Here is an 18,310-nt window from a genome sequence, read left to right on the forward strand (position 1 = left end):
TTATGCCATGTCCTAGTTTGGGGGCAGCTGTACTGGGGGTTGATCCTATGTTGTGGTTACACATGTAAGGCTGAAGCATCTAATTGATTGTTTTTTCAAAACACAGGTTGGCATGACCTGCAGCTTTCAGGCTAGCTGGTCATAGCGCTCCTTTCTGGCTGTAGACCTATTGCAAAAATATATAAATATTATTAGCCACTGGTGTTGCATTTGATGCTATAAAAGCAAAGAAGCAGGTCTTTCTCCACTGAAAACCTGGACAAGTTAAAACCATAAAACTCCCTTCCCTTGTTTTCTGCTGAAACTGTTTGTAATTCTCTTTCTCTCACTGTACCAGCCTATCTACTGTTTGACTAGATGTATGTCACTCCTCCAGTTTTCTTTCCTATATTCCTCAGCAGGTGAGAGACAAAAAGGAAAAAGTCAACTGTATGTCAGTGTCCAGATAAAAAACTGCAAAATTAAGTTATGAAGCTTATGAACAAATTATGAACAAAATTAACTGATGTTATATTGGCCCAGCACAGCTCCTTCTTCCTGACAGTTTATTATTTCTAATCATATGAATCAGGGCTCATTTTGGTATGATTTTGATGAAGTCCATAAAAGAGAGTACACTCATCTTCTCCAATGCTTTCAATAGTGAAACAGAAAATCTTTTTTTCTGATAAGATAGTGCATTAATTGCTTTACTTATTAGATATGCATTAGCTTTTGATATAACCCATCCCATAGACTCCTGACACCTCACAGGCTGAGAAGTCCTGTCCTTGAAGTTACTATAGTGCACAATGATCAGAACTTACCGCTGATGTTTTGTTAGCATTCTCTAGCAACATCTTGGCAGAGGGTGACCTCTAGTACCGTCTCTAAACATTTTCAATTTACAGACTCAAGAATTTTTGCTGTCTTTGCCTCTCATTCTTTTGAAGAGGTCAGCCCTTTATGAATTTGCCACAAGAAAGAAGTTCAAAATACCCTATATACTTAAACAGCTTAATAGGCATATAGCCACAATGAACACACAACATGCAATTCATTTTAATATTTATAGAAGAAATTAACATTGTTTTAAGTGTACACAAGCAGCTGCTGTCATTTGGCTATGAGCAGATGTTAGACCTCCGAAAGCTTCACTGATAATTAAAATACTAACAGTTAGTGTTTTACCCCAGCTGCAGGTTCTGTTTACTGTAAATTTGATTTTAATGGTGCCTCTGTGCAGTTATTGAATAGAGGTTTGTTTTCTACTATACATACAAAAGTGCCTACAATGAAGACAAATGGTTATTTCCCATAATTTACTCTGGAAAGATATGAATATACACTGTAACATAGTGAATTTATAAATGAAATACAGATATGACTATCACATTGGAAATGGTAGCTTCTGCTGTCTTAACTAACAAAAAGAACTAGGGAAACTTATCATTTCTACTTATTCCTAAGCACTCCCCCTAAAAACTGCTGTGCTTTTCAAATGGGTTGAGACTTGCCCTCAAGCAAAGAACAGGTGCTCCTTTTTACTGACTGGGTGCATAAATCAGAATAAATAAATACAGGAAATCACAATACTCATATTCGATAAGAACGCAGAAGAATATAATTGCTGCTTGATCATTTAATAACTTGATGTTTTATTTTAGGTATCCCTTACAAGTGTCTGTTCTCTTTAGTGCATGTATGTACATCAAATGTTAGGGAAGGCTAGCTACTTTCAGAATTGTTAATCCCAAGGGCCTGATTATGCAAACACAATGCATAATGCAAGCTACCATGTTTAGTCCCTTTGAGACTATTGCGGCTAACTATGGCAGTAAGCGGTACTCTTGATAAATAAATGTTTATAAGACCAGGATCTAAATGTATATATTCTTGAAAAACAAAAACTCTTGCTGAGATAGTAATGACAAAAAGGTTTTTTTGCTTTTTTTGAGAAAAAAAGTTTCTGTCAGGGACTAGACCTTTCTCAGAAATCCAGATCATTTTCCTTATGAGCAGAGCTTGGGGGGTGGGGGGAGAGTGGGAGTGTCCCTGATTTTCTCATATTAGGGTTCACATTATTTTTTGCATTGTCTTATTTGTTCTGTCTGCCTAGAAAGCAGAAGTCTCCAGTTTGACCAAGCACAACCGGTACCTCTTGAAATGGGGATTCTGATTTAGAAGTGCTAAAAATGCACTTTCCAGTTCCACTACGGGTATTAAACAGAAGAAGTGCGTCCATGTAGCATCAATGTCAGTTGTTCCCAAACTGAGGGCTAGAGTAGCCTTTGAAGCTGGACTGCCAAGAAATGTCCAGGCTGGCTATCCTCATCTCCAGCTGCACTGGAAGAGCTAGCTGAAATATTCCACAAATACATTCCTAATGCTGCTTGCCCAAACAGGTAATTGCTGCATATGCCACAGTGAGGTTTTTGCTCACATGTAGGAGTTGAGAAGACAAGCCTGCATGGTGGCAAGCAGGTAAAGAGGAAAAGTAGCCTTCGAGAAAATCGATTACTGTGCAGGTTAGGCAGTTGCAAGATCTGCACATTAACACTGTACATGTTCGCCATGATCACTGGGAGTTTCGGTATCTATATTTTTTATTTGCATACCTTCTGTAACACCGGGCTCTATAGTGTTCACTTTTGACCTTGAGTGCAGGAAAAGAGAAACTGAAATTTTTCACAGAGAAGGCCTTTTCCCAGAGGTTAATTGGACACTGAAGGGAAACTAAACCAAACAAAACAAACTGCCTAAACACCCTAACTGAATGGCTTAGCTATTTATTCTGGTGGTTGTTTTTTTCTTTTGTTTCTTTTTGTTGCTGTTGTCATAGTCCTCTAAGGTGTGGGAGGTAAAAATAACAAGCAGGAAATTTTGTCTGCTTTTCAAAAGAAAAAAAAATTACAAAAATATTGCCTTTTACATTTTAAGGAAGCTAAAAGGACATCTGCTGCTTTGTTTAAGACACCTGAAAGGTTAAAACTTCATCCTTGATTCAAGCAGTTGTTAGAAGACCTTGAAGTTTCTAAACATGATTGAGTGGTTAAGGACAAAGCTGGAAGCCAAAGATGTTTTGAGTTTCAGCATTGAAACATGACATTACTGGATTTTTAACTATAAAATGAGCTACGAACATTATTTGGGAATTGGTTTTGTTGTTTAATTTTCTTTTTACGGTAATAATATACTGAAAGGAAAAAACCACTGATGCATTGGTATCTCTTGAGATTTACATACTTTGTGTCAATGGTAGATTTTATTTTTTTTTTAATGTTTCTTAGGGAACTGGTTAAGTCCCCTATAAATGTACTTATTTGTACTGCTTTACAAATATTTGCTGCCTTTGTGGACATAATAGTTCTGACAGAACCATTTTGGCTTGCTGATCTATTTCACTTCTTGGTTTGACCCATCCTATTTTCTTTCCTTCAGCAGAAGGCGTGAATGAGCCTTCACAGCCTCTACTAAAAGTAGCTTAACTAGCTGGTTTAGAAAATGTTCTTCCATGCATTGCTTGCACATAAAAACCTTACAAATGAGAAAGAATAGTTTTCACTAAGGTTAAGGAACAGAGATCTGAAAAATGTCTTATTATTATGGCCTCCAAAAATCAAGGCGATCTCACAGTCATGACATTGTGCCACAGTTCTTAGACTGCACTTTATTAATTAGAGACCATTTAAAAAATAATTTTAAAGAAAGGGGGGGTGGGGTGGGCGGAGGGTGTAAAGAAAAAAAGAGCAGAAACTTGGAGCTTGATCAAGGCTTAGGTTATTTCTTTATGAATTTGAATGGTGAACTTACCGTACCATTAAAAATCTTGTACTGCCAAGTAAGCAGTAACTTTTAAAATAAAAGAAAAGCAGTTGCTCATTGAAGTGATGCCCCAATATAAGTTGAATTTTCTATATCTTTTAAACTCCTCAGATGTTGTATTTAATTAAAGGAAAAGATGTTTCTTTGCATTCACAGTACTTAATATTCATTGCATTTCAGTAGATACCAAATATCCGTATGTGTCAATAAATAACACACCTAATCACAGAAGTATGAAAAATTAAGTGTTGCTGAATAGGGTGCTATAAATCAGGCCTCCTAGAACTTTTGCAGAAAAGGAAAAATAGCTGGTTTAAGCTTGCTGTGTAAATGCAGATCATTTCCGTCGTTGTAATAGATTATTTCATTTATGACATACTGCTTTGTCCTAAAGGTGCTCCCTGTGAAGGATGTCCTCAGCCTAGCCTCCACCACGCACAACCGCTTGCTGCAACTTTTGGGGAAGGGTTAGAATTCTAAAGAGGCTGCTGGCGGAGAGCAAAGTGGTACTTTACATATAATATTAGCCCAGACTTTCCTAACGCATTACGCATTTCTTTCTGAGACAAGTCTCCTTAATGCCATCTTTATCTGCTACACGATGCATGAAATCTACTTTCTGTTTTAGAACTGTGGCTGACCCCCGACCCCGCGAGTAGCGCCACAATGTGACCTTTCTATTGTCATCAGCTTTCATTCTCCTGAAAATTCTATGAATTTTTATTACAAGTTTTTTTAAACCAAGCTGAGGCTTCAACAAATTACTTGACACAGATGAGATGAAGTTGTTGAAGTAGTGTTAGATAAGTTTTACAGCCAGCATGTGTGCTGCTGAACAGTACAAAGCCAGTGTCCTACAATGTCATACACCAGTAACTGCTGAGCCTACTATTGGATAAATACATCATTTTATGGAACATTGATTGTTCTATAAACCCAATGGAGTATTATGCTCTATGATCAAACCATTTAGATTGTGTGTAGAGCACAGAAAATGCCATATTCAGGATGGTACTAAAAGTGCCATTTGTGTATTTTATGGATGTCATTACGGGGGAAACTTCTCTCTGTAGGCCCTGTTTACTGCAAAATTTTTTAGTCTGTAATGACATTTTTCATTCACAACGTATGCCTTCAAGAGAGGGGGCCCTTGTTTTATTTGTTTCATTCGAGTTTACTGCACAAATCCTGTACATTTTAATTAAATGTAAGCTTAACAAAAGAATAAGGTATTTATTCTGTGGGGAACAAATGATGACAGTAACAAAGGAATAAAACAGACACACAAAAGAAAGTCAGGTATTGAGTAAAAGAGAGGAGGAAAAGGTACTAAGCCCTATTTGTAGTTTGCCAGAAGCACATTAAACATCAAAGCATTTCTTTTAGCCCTATTTCGGGAGTTTGTGGTCTCTAAGAATTAAAATAACGTGCGAATATGTATTTAATGTCTAAAAAATCCTGACATTTTCAAATAAAAAACTAACAGTCGCTCAGGACTCCAACTGATAAATAATGGCTCTGCTGAAATGACAGACTTCTTGGAAAGAAACCAATTCTGTGATCATTGCACCCCTAGATATGAAACACCTTTTTACAAATTGTCTGAATATGAGCTCTTGTATCATTATATTTTGTCATTTTAATGCCTATTTGTGTATCTTTTTAATTTGCAATGACATGCAATCAGCAACAAGTCCACTTTTCCTAATATTAATGTGGGCTTGTATTGCAGCTTATGTTTGCCGTGTCAGCCAACACCTACCCCTTCTCTTTACCCGTTTTTAAGAGGGGGGCGAAAGGCAGGCTGGATTTAGTAGGACGACATGATTTGCTGCTACATACAGTCCAATAATGTGACATGTCCCTTAAATACACAAAAATTCCTACAAATGCTATGTTGGATAGCAGTGCGCTATTATAGAAATGCACTGTTCCAAAGCTGAAATAGCAACTAAGGCTCAAAATATGTTGCTTTCTAAATATCTTCCCTATTTGTCTTTTCACTGCTAAAACAAAAGAAAAACAGTAAAATCTGCAATTCATATTTACCATGAAAAATCACTAAAATTGAAGCTGATGTTCCCAGTAAATTCTTGGTCATAGTCCAGTTAAAATTTAAAGTTACAGTAGATTCACATTAGTTTAAATGACACTTGAACTTCTACACAGCTCAACATTAATTCATTATAGTTGAAATGGAAGAATCTTCAGTGGGTGAATCTTTTACAATCTGATTGAGGCTGTTACATTTTATAGGAGCCATTTTTCAAAGCAGTACTGACAGCACTCGAAGTTATTAAATTGCTGAATCAAAAGATGGACCTGCAATCGCATTTATGAACTGTGATGGAATGGCTGGGGTTGCACTGAGCTGAGGTTAAGATGTTGGTGTAGTTAAGCTTCATCACACCCCTTAGTGACAGCAGTATTTACCCATGTAGTTTACTTTAATGGTCAGGAAGTGGCTTAACTCACCTCTGGATTCAAATAGATTAAGTAAGCAGTCAGAATGGCATAATTATCAGTGCTGCGAGGGATTCACTGGATAGCTCTTCACTCAGGAGACTTCCCGTTCAATCGCACAGTAAAGATCGGAGATGCATAGGTACAGCATTTATTTGAGGAGATGAAAACAGGATGAATTTCCTTTTTCTTTCCCTTCCCCAGACCGAAGTTTCTCCTCAGTGCAGTGATGCTGTGTCCCATACATAAATTAACATGATCTTAGGGGAAAGATGTCATGATTTTGCTGAGCACATGTGAAAATTATGATCGTAGAGTTATTTTGATTTTGAAATCCAGTGGAAAATGCATGATTTGTAGGGTTATTTTGATTTCGTGCCACATCACTGCCAGGCTCCTCTTTTATCATGTCAACAAAGCAAGATTCCTGAGAGAATTAATTACTTCTACTCTATTATAAAATGTGGAGGAGCTAAGATAATTGTCATTTTATGTTGATTTCCCCTTCCTATTTTTCTGCTCTTTGGGGGGTCTTGTGAATGTCAGTGCCTACAGAGAGCACAGGAAAAGTGGGGATAAGAACCAGTCGTACCATAGTAAGCCTCCGTCTCGCTTATGTCTGACAAAATGTACTTCAGTTGCATGTGCCATATTTATCATGCAGCATCACTCAGAAACACTCTAATGGCTTAAATTGTTAGTTTTCTTTTCCAAAGGTAACCTGCCTTGCAAACTAAGGTGGAGAAAGTTGTTTTACATCAGTTTAGACTTGTGAAGGGGACTTGCAGCCTTTCATCTTAACAAAATTACTTCTTGTGCTTCACGGTACAGTTCTCCACCAGAAGCTTTGTGATAGAAAAAACAGATAGATCGATAGATAGATAGATGCCAGCAAGAGCTCAGTCTTTTAAGCATTGGTGTTACCTTGGAATATTAACTTGATATGCACCTTTAGCGTCTGAAGTTGCTAGAGGCTGCAAGATGCCACATGCTCAGTCTCAGAATAACACAGCTCTTAAGTGTGAATTTACCTTTAAGCAAATGAGTCTCTGATTTGTAAAGCCCAGTTTATTTCTCAATGGGGTCAGGGCCTGACAGCTCTATACTTTGGGTGGAAGAGCCCCCTGGGACCAGCTTTAGTATAATTTTCTTGGCCTTTTGAGTTCAACAGAGCATGTTGTTCACTAGAAGTGTCTCAGTGGCTTGGGAAGAAGTGTTAGCCTGAAATTTGACAGTAAGAGTCATTTTTTTTTCCTTGCTTGTTTTATCCCAAACAAGCAACGGTGCTTCTATGTGTGTTAGCAATAAGATGCTACAACTGTTATTCCAGAGATGTGACTTCAGTTTGTAGAGGTGAATTTGAACTAAGAGCACGGATGTGGGTAATCTCAGCAGCATGGATTTAATTAGCCTTGCCAACACCCATCTGGCAATAGACCCACACCTCTGGGACCCACTCCTCTCTCTCTGTGCACTAGTTGTGGCCGAAGCTCACTTCCCAGCATGTGGAGGAGCTGCAGAAGTGCTTCAGGATGGCACTGCCACAGGGAGACAGCAAGTGCTAGAGCTGTTCTGCTGTGGACATCCACAAAGCTGGTCACAGTGTGCTCTCTGTTATGTCTTCCCAAAAATGCTGAAGGCAACCCTGAGGCCATGCTTTGAGGATGGTGGGCATGATTTTGTGCAGCTCTAAGCACAATTTGCTTTGCTGAAGCTTTATTGATGGTGATGAGAACTGATAAGGGAAGCCTTCAGTGACCCCAAACCAGACTGAGTGGCAGAGCAAGCGGTTGGAATGTGGAGATTACAGGTATTTTAATTTGTTGATTTGTTTTATTTCATGTAGGAATAATTAAGAAGTGTAATTGAGGTTTCTCTGGATGAGGTTTTAAAGAATATCCTTCTTAGAGTAGGAAAACTACCAAGTGTTTTCTCAAGGTAACTAGGCTAGTGACTGAGCCAGTCAGGTGTGCCGGAGAAGATGCTAGGTGGGAAATGAAGAGGAAGACAATGGCATCAAAATGACAGCATGGCAATTACCTCGCCAACAAAAGCAGGGTATTAAGAAGATCAGCCACAGTTTTTCACACCCAGATATGTGTAATGTAATATACGAGCCTAAAATTCATTACTGAAGTCCTGAAATATCAACGATAGGTTCTTCTGTAAAAGATGTGTTAATGGCTTTTAACTGTATACTGTATTTATCTGGGCTTTTTTATAAAGCATATTTTAAAAAACACATTTAAATTGTTAATGGGCTGGAGAATTGTTAAACTCAGCAATTATTTCAACCTGTAAATATGTTATTTGGAAAACATGCAAATTGGTTTTGTTCGGTTGCTCATTTTATCTGTGTTTTCTGCCAGTGAAATCTAAAAATTGTCAAGGAATTTTTTTTTCCATTTAAGCTACGATTTGTTAAAGTAATGAACTGATATTTGCCATGATACCATGTTAACATCATGTTTTATCTTGTAGGCATTGTGTCTAAGTCCTATGAGTGCCGACTGAAGGGGCAAGGAGCAACCTTCGTGGAAACTACAAGTCCTTTTACTGCAGCAGCATTGGAAGAGGTTTCTCCAGTTAAAGAGAAGGCCTTTCGGGGCAGCAGGAGACAGACACAGTCACCTGAAGAAGTTCAGCAACTTATTATTATTCAAGGATACGATGGCGACTTTGCAATTGATGCTTCTGTGGAAGAAACCGCAGCAGCGACCCTTCATACTCTAGCAATGGCTGGTCAGATGGCCAGGGTGGTCCATATTACAGAAGACGGGCAAGTCATAGCTACAAATCAAAATGGCTCGCACGTGAGTAGTATGGTCCCAGGGCAGATACTTACCGAGCAGTTAGCAGGTGGTGCAACACAGGTGGTAGTGGTGGAAGGAGCAGGAACTGATATGGAGGAAGCCGTTCAAATAGACGCAGTTCCTGACTCCAGTAGCACTGTACTGCAGCAGATAATGCGACAAGAAATTTTAGATGCGTCTGAAGCTACAGTCCATCCTCCAGACTCCTCCTCAGCCTTAGATGCCCTGCTCTGTGCTGTGACAGAGCTGGGTGAAGTGGAAAACAAATCTGGACTCCATGACAGAGGCAGGTCTAGTCACAAAGATTTCTTGCAAATGCCAAACCCAGAGATGCCCAGCATTCCCAGTGATACAGAGGGACAAGAAATACAAATGTTCCATGAAGTTCAAGAGACTCAGGAAGATACCAAACCTATGGAAGTAGTGACGCGGGTCATGCACCCATCAGCTATAATTGCATCTCAGGAGAGAGCTCAGGCTGCCTTCAAGAAAATGGTCCAAGGAGTATTACAGTTTGCTGTATGTGATACGGCTGCAGCTGACCAGCTGATGAAAGAAGGTGTCACTCAAGTCATTGTAAATGAGGAAGGGACTGTGCATATGGTAGCTAGAGAAGGCTCTCAGATAATTATGCAGGAAGCTGGTAGCCATGCGCTCAGTGTCCAGAGCGAGCACATGGATTTAGTGGAGTCGAATGGGGAAATATCACAGATTATTGTCACAGAAGAATTAGCTCAAGCTATGGTTCAGGGTTCTGATGATGACTTCTCTGAAGGTGCAACCCACTACATTGTCACAGAATTGCCACCAGACATGCAGGATGAGCCTGGTGTGTACTCGCACGCTGTGATAGAGACAGACAGGTCTCAAGAGATTTTGCAGGCTGGTACTGCTATAAAAGCAGAACCTGTATCCCCTGATAGAGCAGAAGAACGATTAACACGCATGGTCATTTATACAGGGGGTGGCTCACAAATAATTCAAGACCAGAGAGATGATAATGAAGTACAAGAAGCATGAAGAGCTTCATCTCCTAAGCTTGATGCAGGGCAAAGCTGGCAATTATCAGATCCAAGGAGTCACGGTATTCCTGGAACATTTTCTGTAAAACCTTCTCAATACAACACCCTCCTAGCCAGGTAACAAATACACAGCCTGCGGGAGGTGAAGCTACTAGGAGGAGTTCACTGAACAGGATAGTACAATCTTGTTACTATAACTCTAAGAATTATTATATGGGATTATTATAAAACAAGCATATTGGAGTACAAAACAGGATAAAAAGTGCCACCCCCTGCCCCCCTAAGGTATTCTTTTGTTCACTGCTTTCTTTGTTGGTTTGTTGGGGTTTTTTAATGTTGTTTTATCTCAGGGTAATTCCCTGCCTTCTGTCATTTTTGTCTAACATAATCACAGGAGTAAAATAATTCCACTTACATGTACAGTTTGAGAACAGATAAATAAGCAAAAATTATAAAACCCACATGACAAAGTGAACAGGTAAGCTTACATACTGTAATCAGTGCCCTTCTTCATTTTAAAGAAGAACAGGTGACATTTTGCTTTCTACAATCTTACTTTAAAATATCCCTGGCTAAAAATATGTCATCAAAATAAGTATTTTTTGCATCTAAACTCAGATTTTTTCATAGTACCTTACTCTTTCATAGGATCATGTAGAACTTTCCCTAAAGAAGAGCTCAAAAAAGCTACACCAGAAAATTCTTGATTATATATGATCAGGAAGAAGAACTTGATGCCTGTAACTTCTGCTTAATTTTAGATGAGAGTCCTACATAAGAAATACACATTTAAAAAAAAAAAATTGTCACTGTCAGTGTTTTGCTTTTCTTATAAATAGTCCTTCATATAAATACCATTTTGCAGTTCATTTTGTGAGAGACTTCTGAAATGTTATGGGGGTTTGTAAAGAAAATTCTGACATTGACATTAACAAGTAGAAAAAAAAAAAAAAGGTGACCTTGTATTTCTTGCTTAGTCCAGAATGTCAGTTATTTACTTGTGGATATACTGCAATTGTTCAATGCAAGTTCATGTTGAAAAGATTTGTTTCATGATACAACTGCTTTTGTTTCTTTAAAAAAAATTGTAAAATATAAACTGGTGAGGTTTGGGGATTATTTTTTTTTGTCTTTCAAATAAAATGTTAGCATTAAAATGAAGCATCATGATTTTTAATATTAAGCAATAAAAAGAACTGGCATTCAGTAGGAGCAAACAAATGCTATCTGTTATGTCTGTGCATTTTCTCTTTTCCTTTCTCTAGCTGGCTAGATAGATAAAGATAAAAGAATCTAATTTCTGAAGTGTGCCTCATGCATGCTTAATATAATTGTGTAAGTGTTTAGGGTATAAGCCATGCTGACTCTAGAGATAACTGGGTTTCCTATCATGTTAAATATCTTAAAATTCTCAACTGTAAGAAAGTTGGGGTGAGGTAAAACAATAGTTCCTTCCTGAAGCAACTGCTTAAAAATGTATTTTCTGATAGAGCTGCTGAGAAAAGGTGCTTCATTCTGGGGCTATAAGATCCTGCTGTCTTTTCATCTCCTTTTATTATTATTTTTTAAATTTTATTATTTTCCAGGAATTAAGGTTGTGTCTTTGTCAAACCCCCAAAAAAGTAAATTTCAAGTTAGACAGCGAGATTCATAATTAGCTGAGTTTGACTTGCTCATCTTTCTTAAAAGTGACAGGCTGTTCACTTACTCTTAAATACTGTCTTCAGCAAACAGTGACAGGATCAAGTCCCGTTTGTTATCAGGAAAAAGGTGACCTTTACAAAATGATGGCCCTCTGCAAGACTCTCACAGATGTTCAAAAAACTGAATGTTTTTCAGTAGAAATATTTCTTCTTGATCATTTCTCCTGTTAACTGTAGCCCTGTGGTCTTGCAGCTTGGATGCTAATTCTTTGCTGTGCTTAGTCCTGTATGGCTAACCTTTCTGCTGCAGTACAGGGTGTTGACACTGACATGCTGCAGTTTACCATTTGTGATTTATTTAGGATAAATATGTCTCAGGTGGCATTTAATCCTTCATAAAACCAGTGTAGCCTGCAGTGTCAAACCAGCAATCACATTGTATGCACAATGAAAAGAGCAGACCTTTGCATAAAAAAAAAAAAAAAAGCCTAACAGTGGTAGGTGTTCCTGTGCTTGGGAGCATTGGAAAGGATTCACTAACCTACCATGTGCTGTAATTACCTGGAAGCTCAGGTTAACGATACTTCTCTCTGAGCGCAGCCTGATGAGGAGAGCTAATATTTTTCTAAGGCTATTTCCCCGCCCCCTCGCCCCCCCCCCCCCCCCTTCTTTTTAATGTGCACTTTAAAGTTAACTTATTAGTGCCCTACAAATGTAACATTAGAAATCAAGGGTGACATTCATTCCTGCGCAGACAGCCTGCTTAAGGACTCCGTGCACTGTCTCAATGCCATGCTAAAATGCTCTCTGCCATACCGAGAAAGCTGAGGCCACAGCAGATCTCTCCCAGGGCCTAGGAAGCTCATCCCTGGCACTTGTCTCCCTCCTGTGCCTGCGCTCTTGGCACCGTGCTGTATTGTAAGCTGAAAGGAGATTAGCTGGATCGCTCCATGGATCTGCCAAGCTTTCGTCTGCCCTGGGGAGCTGGGAAGGCAGCAGCGGAGGGAGATGCTCAGGGTACAGCAGCACCTGAAAAGGACCTTAGCCCCCAGGATGGCCGTGCGTGGTGCTGGCGAGGTGCCCGTGGCGTGGCAGCGAGCAGGTTCAGGGGCTGCAGGAGCCCTTTGCCACAGGTAGCATCTACCATCAGAGCACAGTAGAACTTGCGGGGTGGATCTAGGAAGGTGTATAGCCCTGGCAGCCATTCATTCCTAAAAATGTGGTTTGCTGCCTGGTTTGAACACCTTCAGTTGCCTGTCTGCTGGTGAAATCAAGGGCTACACCGTAACGGAAGCGGTTGTCGAGAGTGCAGTATTCCCATGTCAGGCAGCTGTTTTCTGGTGTTCCAAATGCCGGAGCCATTGACTTAATATCCTCTTTGTTATCCATTCTGAATAAGCATTAACAAAGTTGGATCATACTGTGATGATGCCAAACAGGTAAAATCATAAGTGTTTAGGAAGCATTAAACTGGGGGAAGGGGGGGAGAAAAAAAAAGCCCAACAACCAAAAGTGAACAAAAAACCTGAAATGAAAACAAAGCCAGAGGAAGAAGAGATGTTTCTGGCAAGCAGTTTCACCCTCGATTTCTTAAGAATCAGATATACCCCTTCCTGAGGCAGTGTCTCCTGGCCCCCGCATTCAGGCTTCATCTTTGGGGAGAAATGAGAGATAAGAGATAGCTGGAAACCATATTTAGAGAAATATTTCCTATAACAAAAACGAAAGAAAACAACCCAAAACCCAACACAACCCGAAGTGCCCACAGCTACATACCATTCTGCCTGACTACCAGCTGCACTCTGCTATGGCAGTGAGATGAGCCAGAGCCAATAGTTGATGCGCTGAGGTATGCACATGTGGATTGTGCGTAGTGCTGCAAGCACTGCTGTCATTTATAAATGCTGCTTTAATACCAGAAGTGTTAGCTGTGAGTCCTGAAAGAAATACATTTCTGATCTTTGTGGACAGTGGATTCAGCTTGTATAATCGCTGTAGGAATCTCTGCATGTCGAAGTTCTCATGCCTTGGGCTAGCCCTGAACTGAAACTGAGCTTAAAATGCAGGTGAGCCCCCCCCTTTTTTTTTTTATTTTTTTTACAGAGGTTGAGAGCTGGGGTTGGAGCTACTGGCAGAGCAGTGCAAGGAGCTGGTGTTGTGGTGGATGGAGGCCTCAGAAAGCAACTTCTGGGGCTTTTTTCCAACTTTCCCTGCTCAGTAGACTTCCTGAACACCAAAGCTGTAAACAGAATAAAAAAGGAGAGAAGGATGAAGACAAAAGCACTCCTGAAATTGGAAACAAAAGTTAGTTCTAGTGAGGCGATTAAGTAACAGAAAAAAGGTCATTCATTTGGCAAAGTAAAAGAGAGCTGTGAGTTTTCACTTATTTTACTGTGCAATATTAGCCCATAATTTAAGATAGCACACGGCTCACTTAAACAGCCTACCCCTGTTCCATCTTGTTGAAGAATACAATTCGTTTTCTACTCCTCTAGGGTGATATCATTTTATATGAAGAAAAAAGTTAGCTCAGATGGCAGTTATATGTTTCGGAAGCACCTTCTAATCAGGGATTGGTGATTCATTATTAGCTTCAGCAGGCGATCCATCTGACATGTAAGGGGAAAAAATTAGCAGCTGTCACTGCATGATGAGTTAATTTCCTGATAGGCCTGACACTGAAAAGCCATTTGGAGACATGGAGATGGCTGATGAGAAAACCTGGTGCTGGTTTATAATTGGAGAGAAAGAAAGGGCAGAGAGACAGAGGGAGATGGGGGAGGGACTGAGGCTAATCTACAAGTGGGGATGGATGTTTGTATATTTACTAAATAGACTGCTTCACAATAACCTGCATTACTGCGCATATACACCTCGGCAGTTAAGTAATAAGGACCGGGGCCTTTCATTTTCCTTCTGCTGTGTGTCATTATTTCTAGTCATTTGTAATTAGTACTCCAGACGGTTTTATGCTTACTCCAGCCCGGGTGAACCATGTACAAGCACGCGATTGGGTTATCTTGCAGTGACATTGAAACCTGACATTTTAGTGGAAAGGGGAGAAAATGACGCTATCCCTTTAATGGTTCTTGCTGCAATTTTCTTAATTGCAGCTTGAGATTTCAATCAATCATAGAAAAATAAACTTATCTGAAACAAATATTGCTAAAACTTCCAAGGGCACAATTGCAAGTGATGAAAGGGTATTCAAAGAAATCTCTTTTAGAGTATGAGGAAATATGTTCTTCAAAATATGTAAGCACATGCCTGTCTGTTTATCCTTTGTAAGAATGGTAAGTAAAACTATGGAGAAAACAGGCATGCGAGGCCAAATACAGTCCACTGCAGAATCTGCCTTGTGTGTGTAATAGGGACAGCAACACAGAGTCCTTTATATGTGTTAAATAAAGCTAAAAGAAAGCCCTCGGCCAGAGACTAACCAATTTCTTCTGTGGCTGTGTGTTAGGTTCTTCTTTAAAGGGCTACATGTTTTCAGCCATTTAAATAAGGTATTTAATACAACCAGCAAACAAAAACAGGCTTTCCTTTAACTGGAAAATAAAGAACACGATGAATATTTAAAACTTTTATTTTTCAAAATGGTAGAATATAATGGGAATTTCACCATCATCAGACAATAATTTTTGACTGGGCAGAGCACAAACCAGTAGCTTCCACCAACTCCATTTGGACAAAATCAGGTTTGCCATTTTTCTATAAGGATGTTCTTAGATGACGGTTAAGGATTTGAGAGCAGTGGTGGAGGGGAGGAAGATCCACAGCAGGCAGGTAGATGCAGCATCTATCGTGCAACTGAAATGTGAAAGATGACTAGACCACAAGGTAGGATTGTGTCCTGCAACATAACAGGATGCCTGACCTTGTTTAAAACACATTCTTGTCCTCTGGCAGCAACACTGTTCTCAAGGCTACTTTGAATGACCAGTTGCACCATGTAGCCCTGCCCTGGAGGTCAGCATTAACTGGGGACCAGCAGGTTCTAGGAGTTTCTGATTAGTAAGAGCAGAAATCCCCTGGGCAGCAACAGTTTAATTCTGGGCTGGCCTTTATTCCATACGCTCCCAACCTCTGATCACTCTCACTGCTTTGAATCTTTATTCCTTACTGTCTCGAATCCTCATTCCTTATTGCAGCTTTTCCATGTGTCGGTTCAGCTGCTGGGAGGTCCTGCACATAGATTTGTCATGTTTGGGAGTGTTCCACCTGGATATTCAGGGAGCAGAACAGGTTTGTTACCTCTGCTAGGTTGCATCTCCTGTTATGCAAATACCCATGAGCCTCAAGGTCTGTGCAATGGTCAACAGATGTACTTTGAAAGTCATCTACCTTGGGAGGGTTGGTTCGGTGTCGCCTGGGGACATCTGATCAGACAAAGGAGAAGAAAAGATTGGCCAAATCCAAGGGTAGAAGGCAGCAAATTTGATTCTAATCTGCTAGGGACTGAGGAAGGAGCTTCTGAAAGCAGAAGTAGAATTGAATTACCAGGAACCGAAAGCAATGACTGCTCACACGTAGCAAAGCCATCCACACAGGAGCTGAGAGACAAGGAGCAGACAAAATGGGAAGACAAAATCCAGTGTCTTTCCAGTACACGCCCACAACAGAAATCCAGCTCCCTTTCCCACTCTCTTCTCCCCTCCTGCTCCACCAAGGCACAGGGCAGATGAACAATTTTGTAGCCACATTCAACTGACCCTGCTGTAGCATGCAGGACACAGCATCTGGTTTGAAGATCTGGCCATAGCAAGTGCAGTGCTGCCGGTGGCCCCAGGTCAGTCATGGGCTCCTGATCTCCAAATTCCTACAAGGAGAGACACCCACAGAGAAGATATGTCTCATCCAGGTAGGACAGAGGGTCACCAGGGGAAGGAAAGGACTTGTTTCTGTTGCAAATGAGGTTTTTGCTAGCAGATATCTTAATGCTGAGAGAGTTTCAGGACCTTCCCCCAAATCCTGCTAAGCTTCTTCATCTGCCAATGTGTTGCTCTGTTGTGGGGGGTGTGGAACAGGTTTGTGTTTTCTGCTCAGCATATGGTGGTGACTGCTGGTGTTTGGTAACTGAAATCCAGATGCCCAGCTCCAGGAGGATTTTTTCCCTTGCTAGGGACATCTGGCCATCCTCTCAGCCTTGCTCTTTCTTCTTCTCATTTTTGTTTGCAGTCTGTAGGCTTTGCCTCTGAATTTACAAAGCAGATCATTCAGGTGATTTATTCTGCTTTAATTCAAGGTTAAGGAGGAGTCAGCAAAGGGAAGCCCAGGGTTGTGTTCGCACCTGGGGACCCAGATAGAGACATATATATCCCAAGCCCACCACTTGCTCTTGCCAGGGTAGCAGAGGGGTTGAGGCTGCTGTGGCACATTGAACAGAAGGTAGTGGCACTGTTGGCTGGCACCAGCCTGGTGGGGATGGCAAGTGAAGGGAAACTTAGAGAGATGCGTCTGAAGCACCGGGATAGCTGCCTTGCTTTGGCTTGGAGCAGCTAGGGGCTGTCTGGGGTGTTTGGGCTCAGACTCATGCCTTAAATCCATACGTGAGCTATGATGATAAAATTTAGGGACAGCAAGTACTGCAGATATTTAGAGCAAACGGAAGCAGGAATTTTCAGGAGTATTTCTGTCTAGTAGCTGGGAGCCTGGATCCCCAGGAGAAATTCTGAGTGAGCAGGGAGAGCCTCTAGACCCCCCTCGCCCCCTTTTATTATTATTTTCTCTCAGCTCAACGAGGGAATTTGTTGTTCCTGCAGGTAAAGGGCTGGGTCTGACAGGAACAGGCTTGCTGCATACCTGGTAAGCTGTGTCTTGCTGGGTTGTGATGTGGTCTGTGGTAGATCAATGATGTGGACAAAAACCTGCTGCTGAGGAGCAGGAGCCAAGTCTTAGGCAATATGCTTGTTAGAGTCATAGAAGATAACCAAACTCTTTTGCTTTCGCAGTGTGTTGGTATCTGACTCTAAGATTTGGTAGACAAAGTGCTAACACAGCAGAAATTGTTATCAGTCTGCTCTTCTGTGCTGTGTCTTGGGTTTGTCCTTATTCCTCCTGTCCCCATTTACTGGGCCTTTCTACTAAAGAGAGACCAAAAGTGGCCCTTCTCCAGTAGCGCGAGCTCCCAAAGCCCCTGCAAAGGTGCAGGGATCCATTTTGTCTCCTCTCTTCTTCTAAGGGGGGTTATGACTCGGCTCGTGCTTCCTCACTTGGCACCTCAGCAGCACAAGTGAGGCTCCTGCCAGAGCAGCCCAGCCGTGGTTTGGCTGTAGCATGGGTGGGTGGATGCACCCCAGTGTCCTCCCCTGCACTCTGCCCTGCCACGGATAGTGTGCAGGAGCTCACGCAGCTTTTCAATAATTCGTCTTAGTGGTTTAGTGGTGGTTCCATGCCTAGTTTATTGCGTGCTGTTGAAAGCCTGCTCCAGAGGCAGAATGAGTCATTTTCTGTGGACATTTCTTCTGGTACTTGTCACTTTGGTATCCAAGCATTTCCCAGCCCTTCACAGCTTTGTCCTCCTTTAGCCCCACTAAGGTATTATGAGGAAATATTTTTCCTC

At 40.9% G+C, this 18,310-nt stretch overlaps 1 protein-coding gene across 2 annotated transcripts in view; it reads left to right on the plus strand.

The window, feature by feature from the left end:
• ZNF407 (zinc finger protein 407) overlaps positions 1-17,553 on the plus strand; it is a 355,347-nt gene extending 337,794 nt beyond the window's left edge. For both annotated transcript variants that reach the window (XM_080381213.1, XM_080381214.1), the window contains one exon: positions 8,749-17,553. In XM_080381213.1, coding sequence (XP_080237339.1) covers positions 8,749-10,100 — 1,352 coding nt within the window. In that variant the 3' untranslated portion in view covers positions 10,101-17,553. The remainder of the gene's footprint in view (positions 1-8,748) is intronic.
• The last annotated feature ends 757 nt before the right edge of the window (positions 17,554-18,310 follow it).

This window comes from Falco punctatus (genome assembly GCF_963210335.1).
Source record: "Falco punctatus genome assembly, chromosome: 3".
In the NCBI taxonomy this organism is placed as follows: Eukaryota; Metazoa; Chordata; class Aves; order Falconiformes; family Falconidae; genus Falco; species Falco punctatus.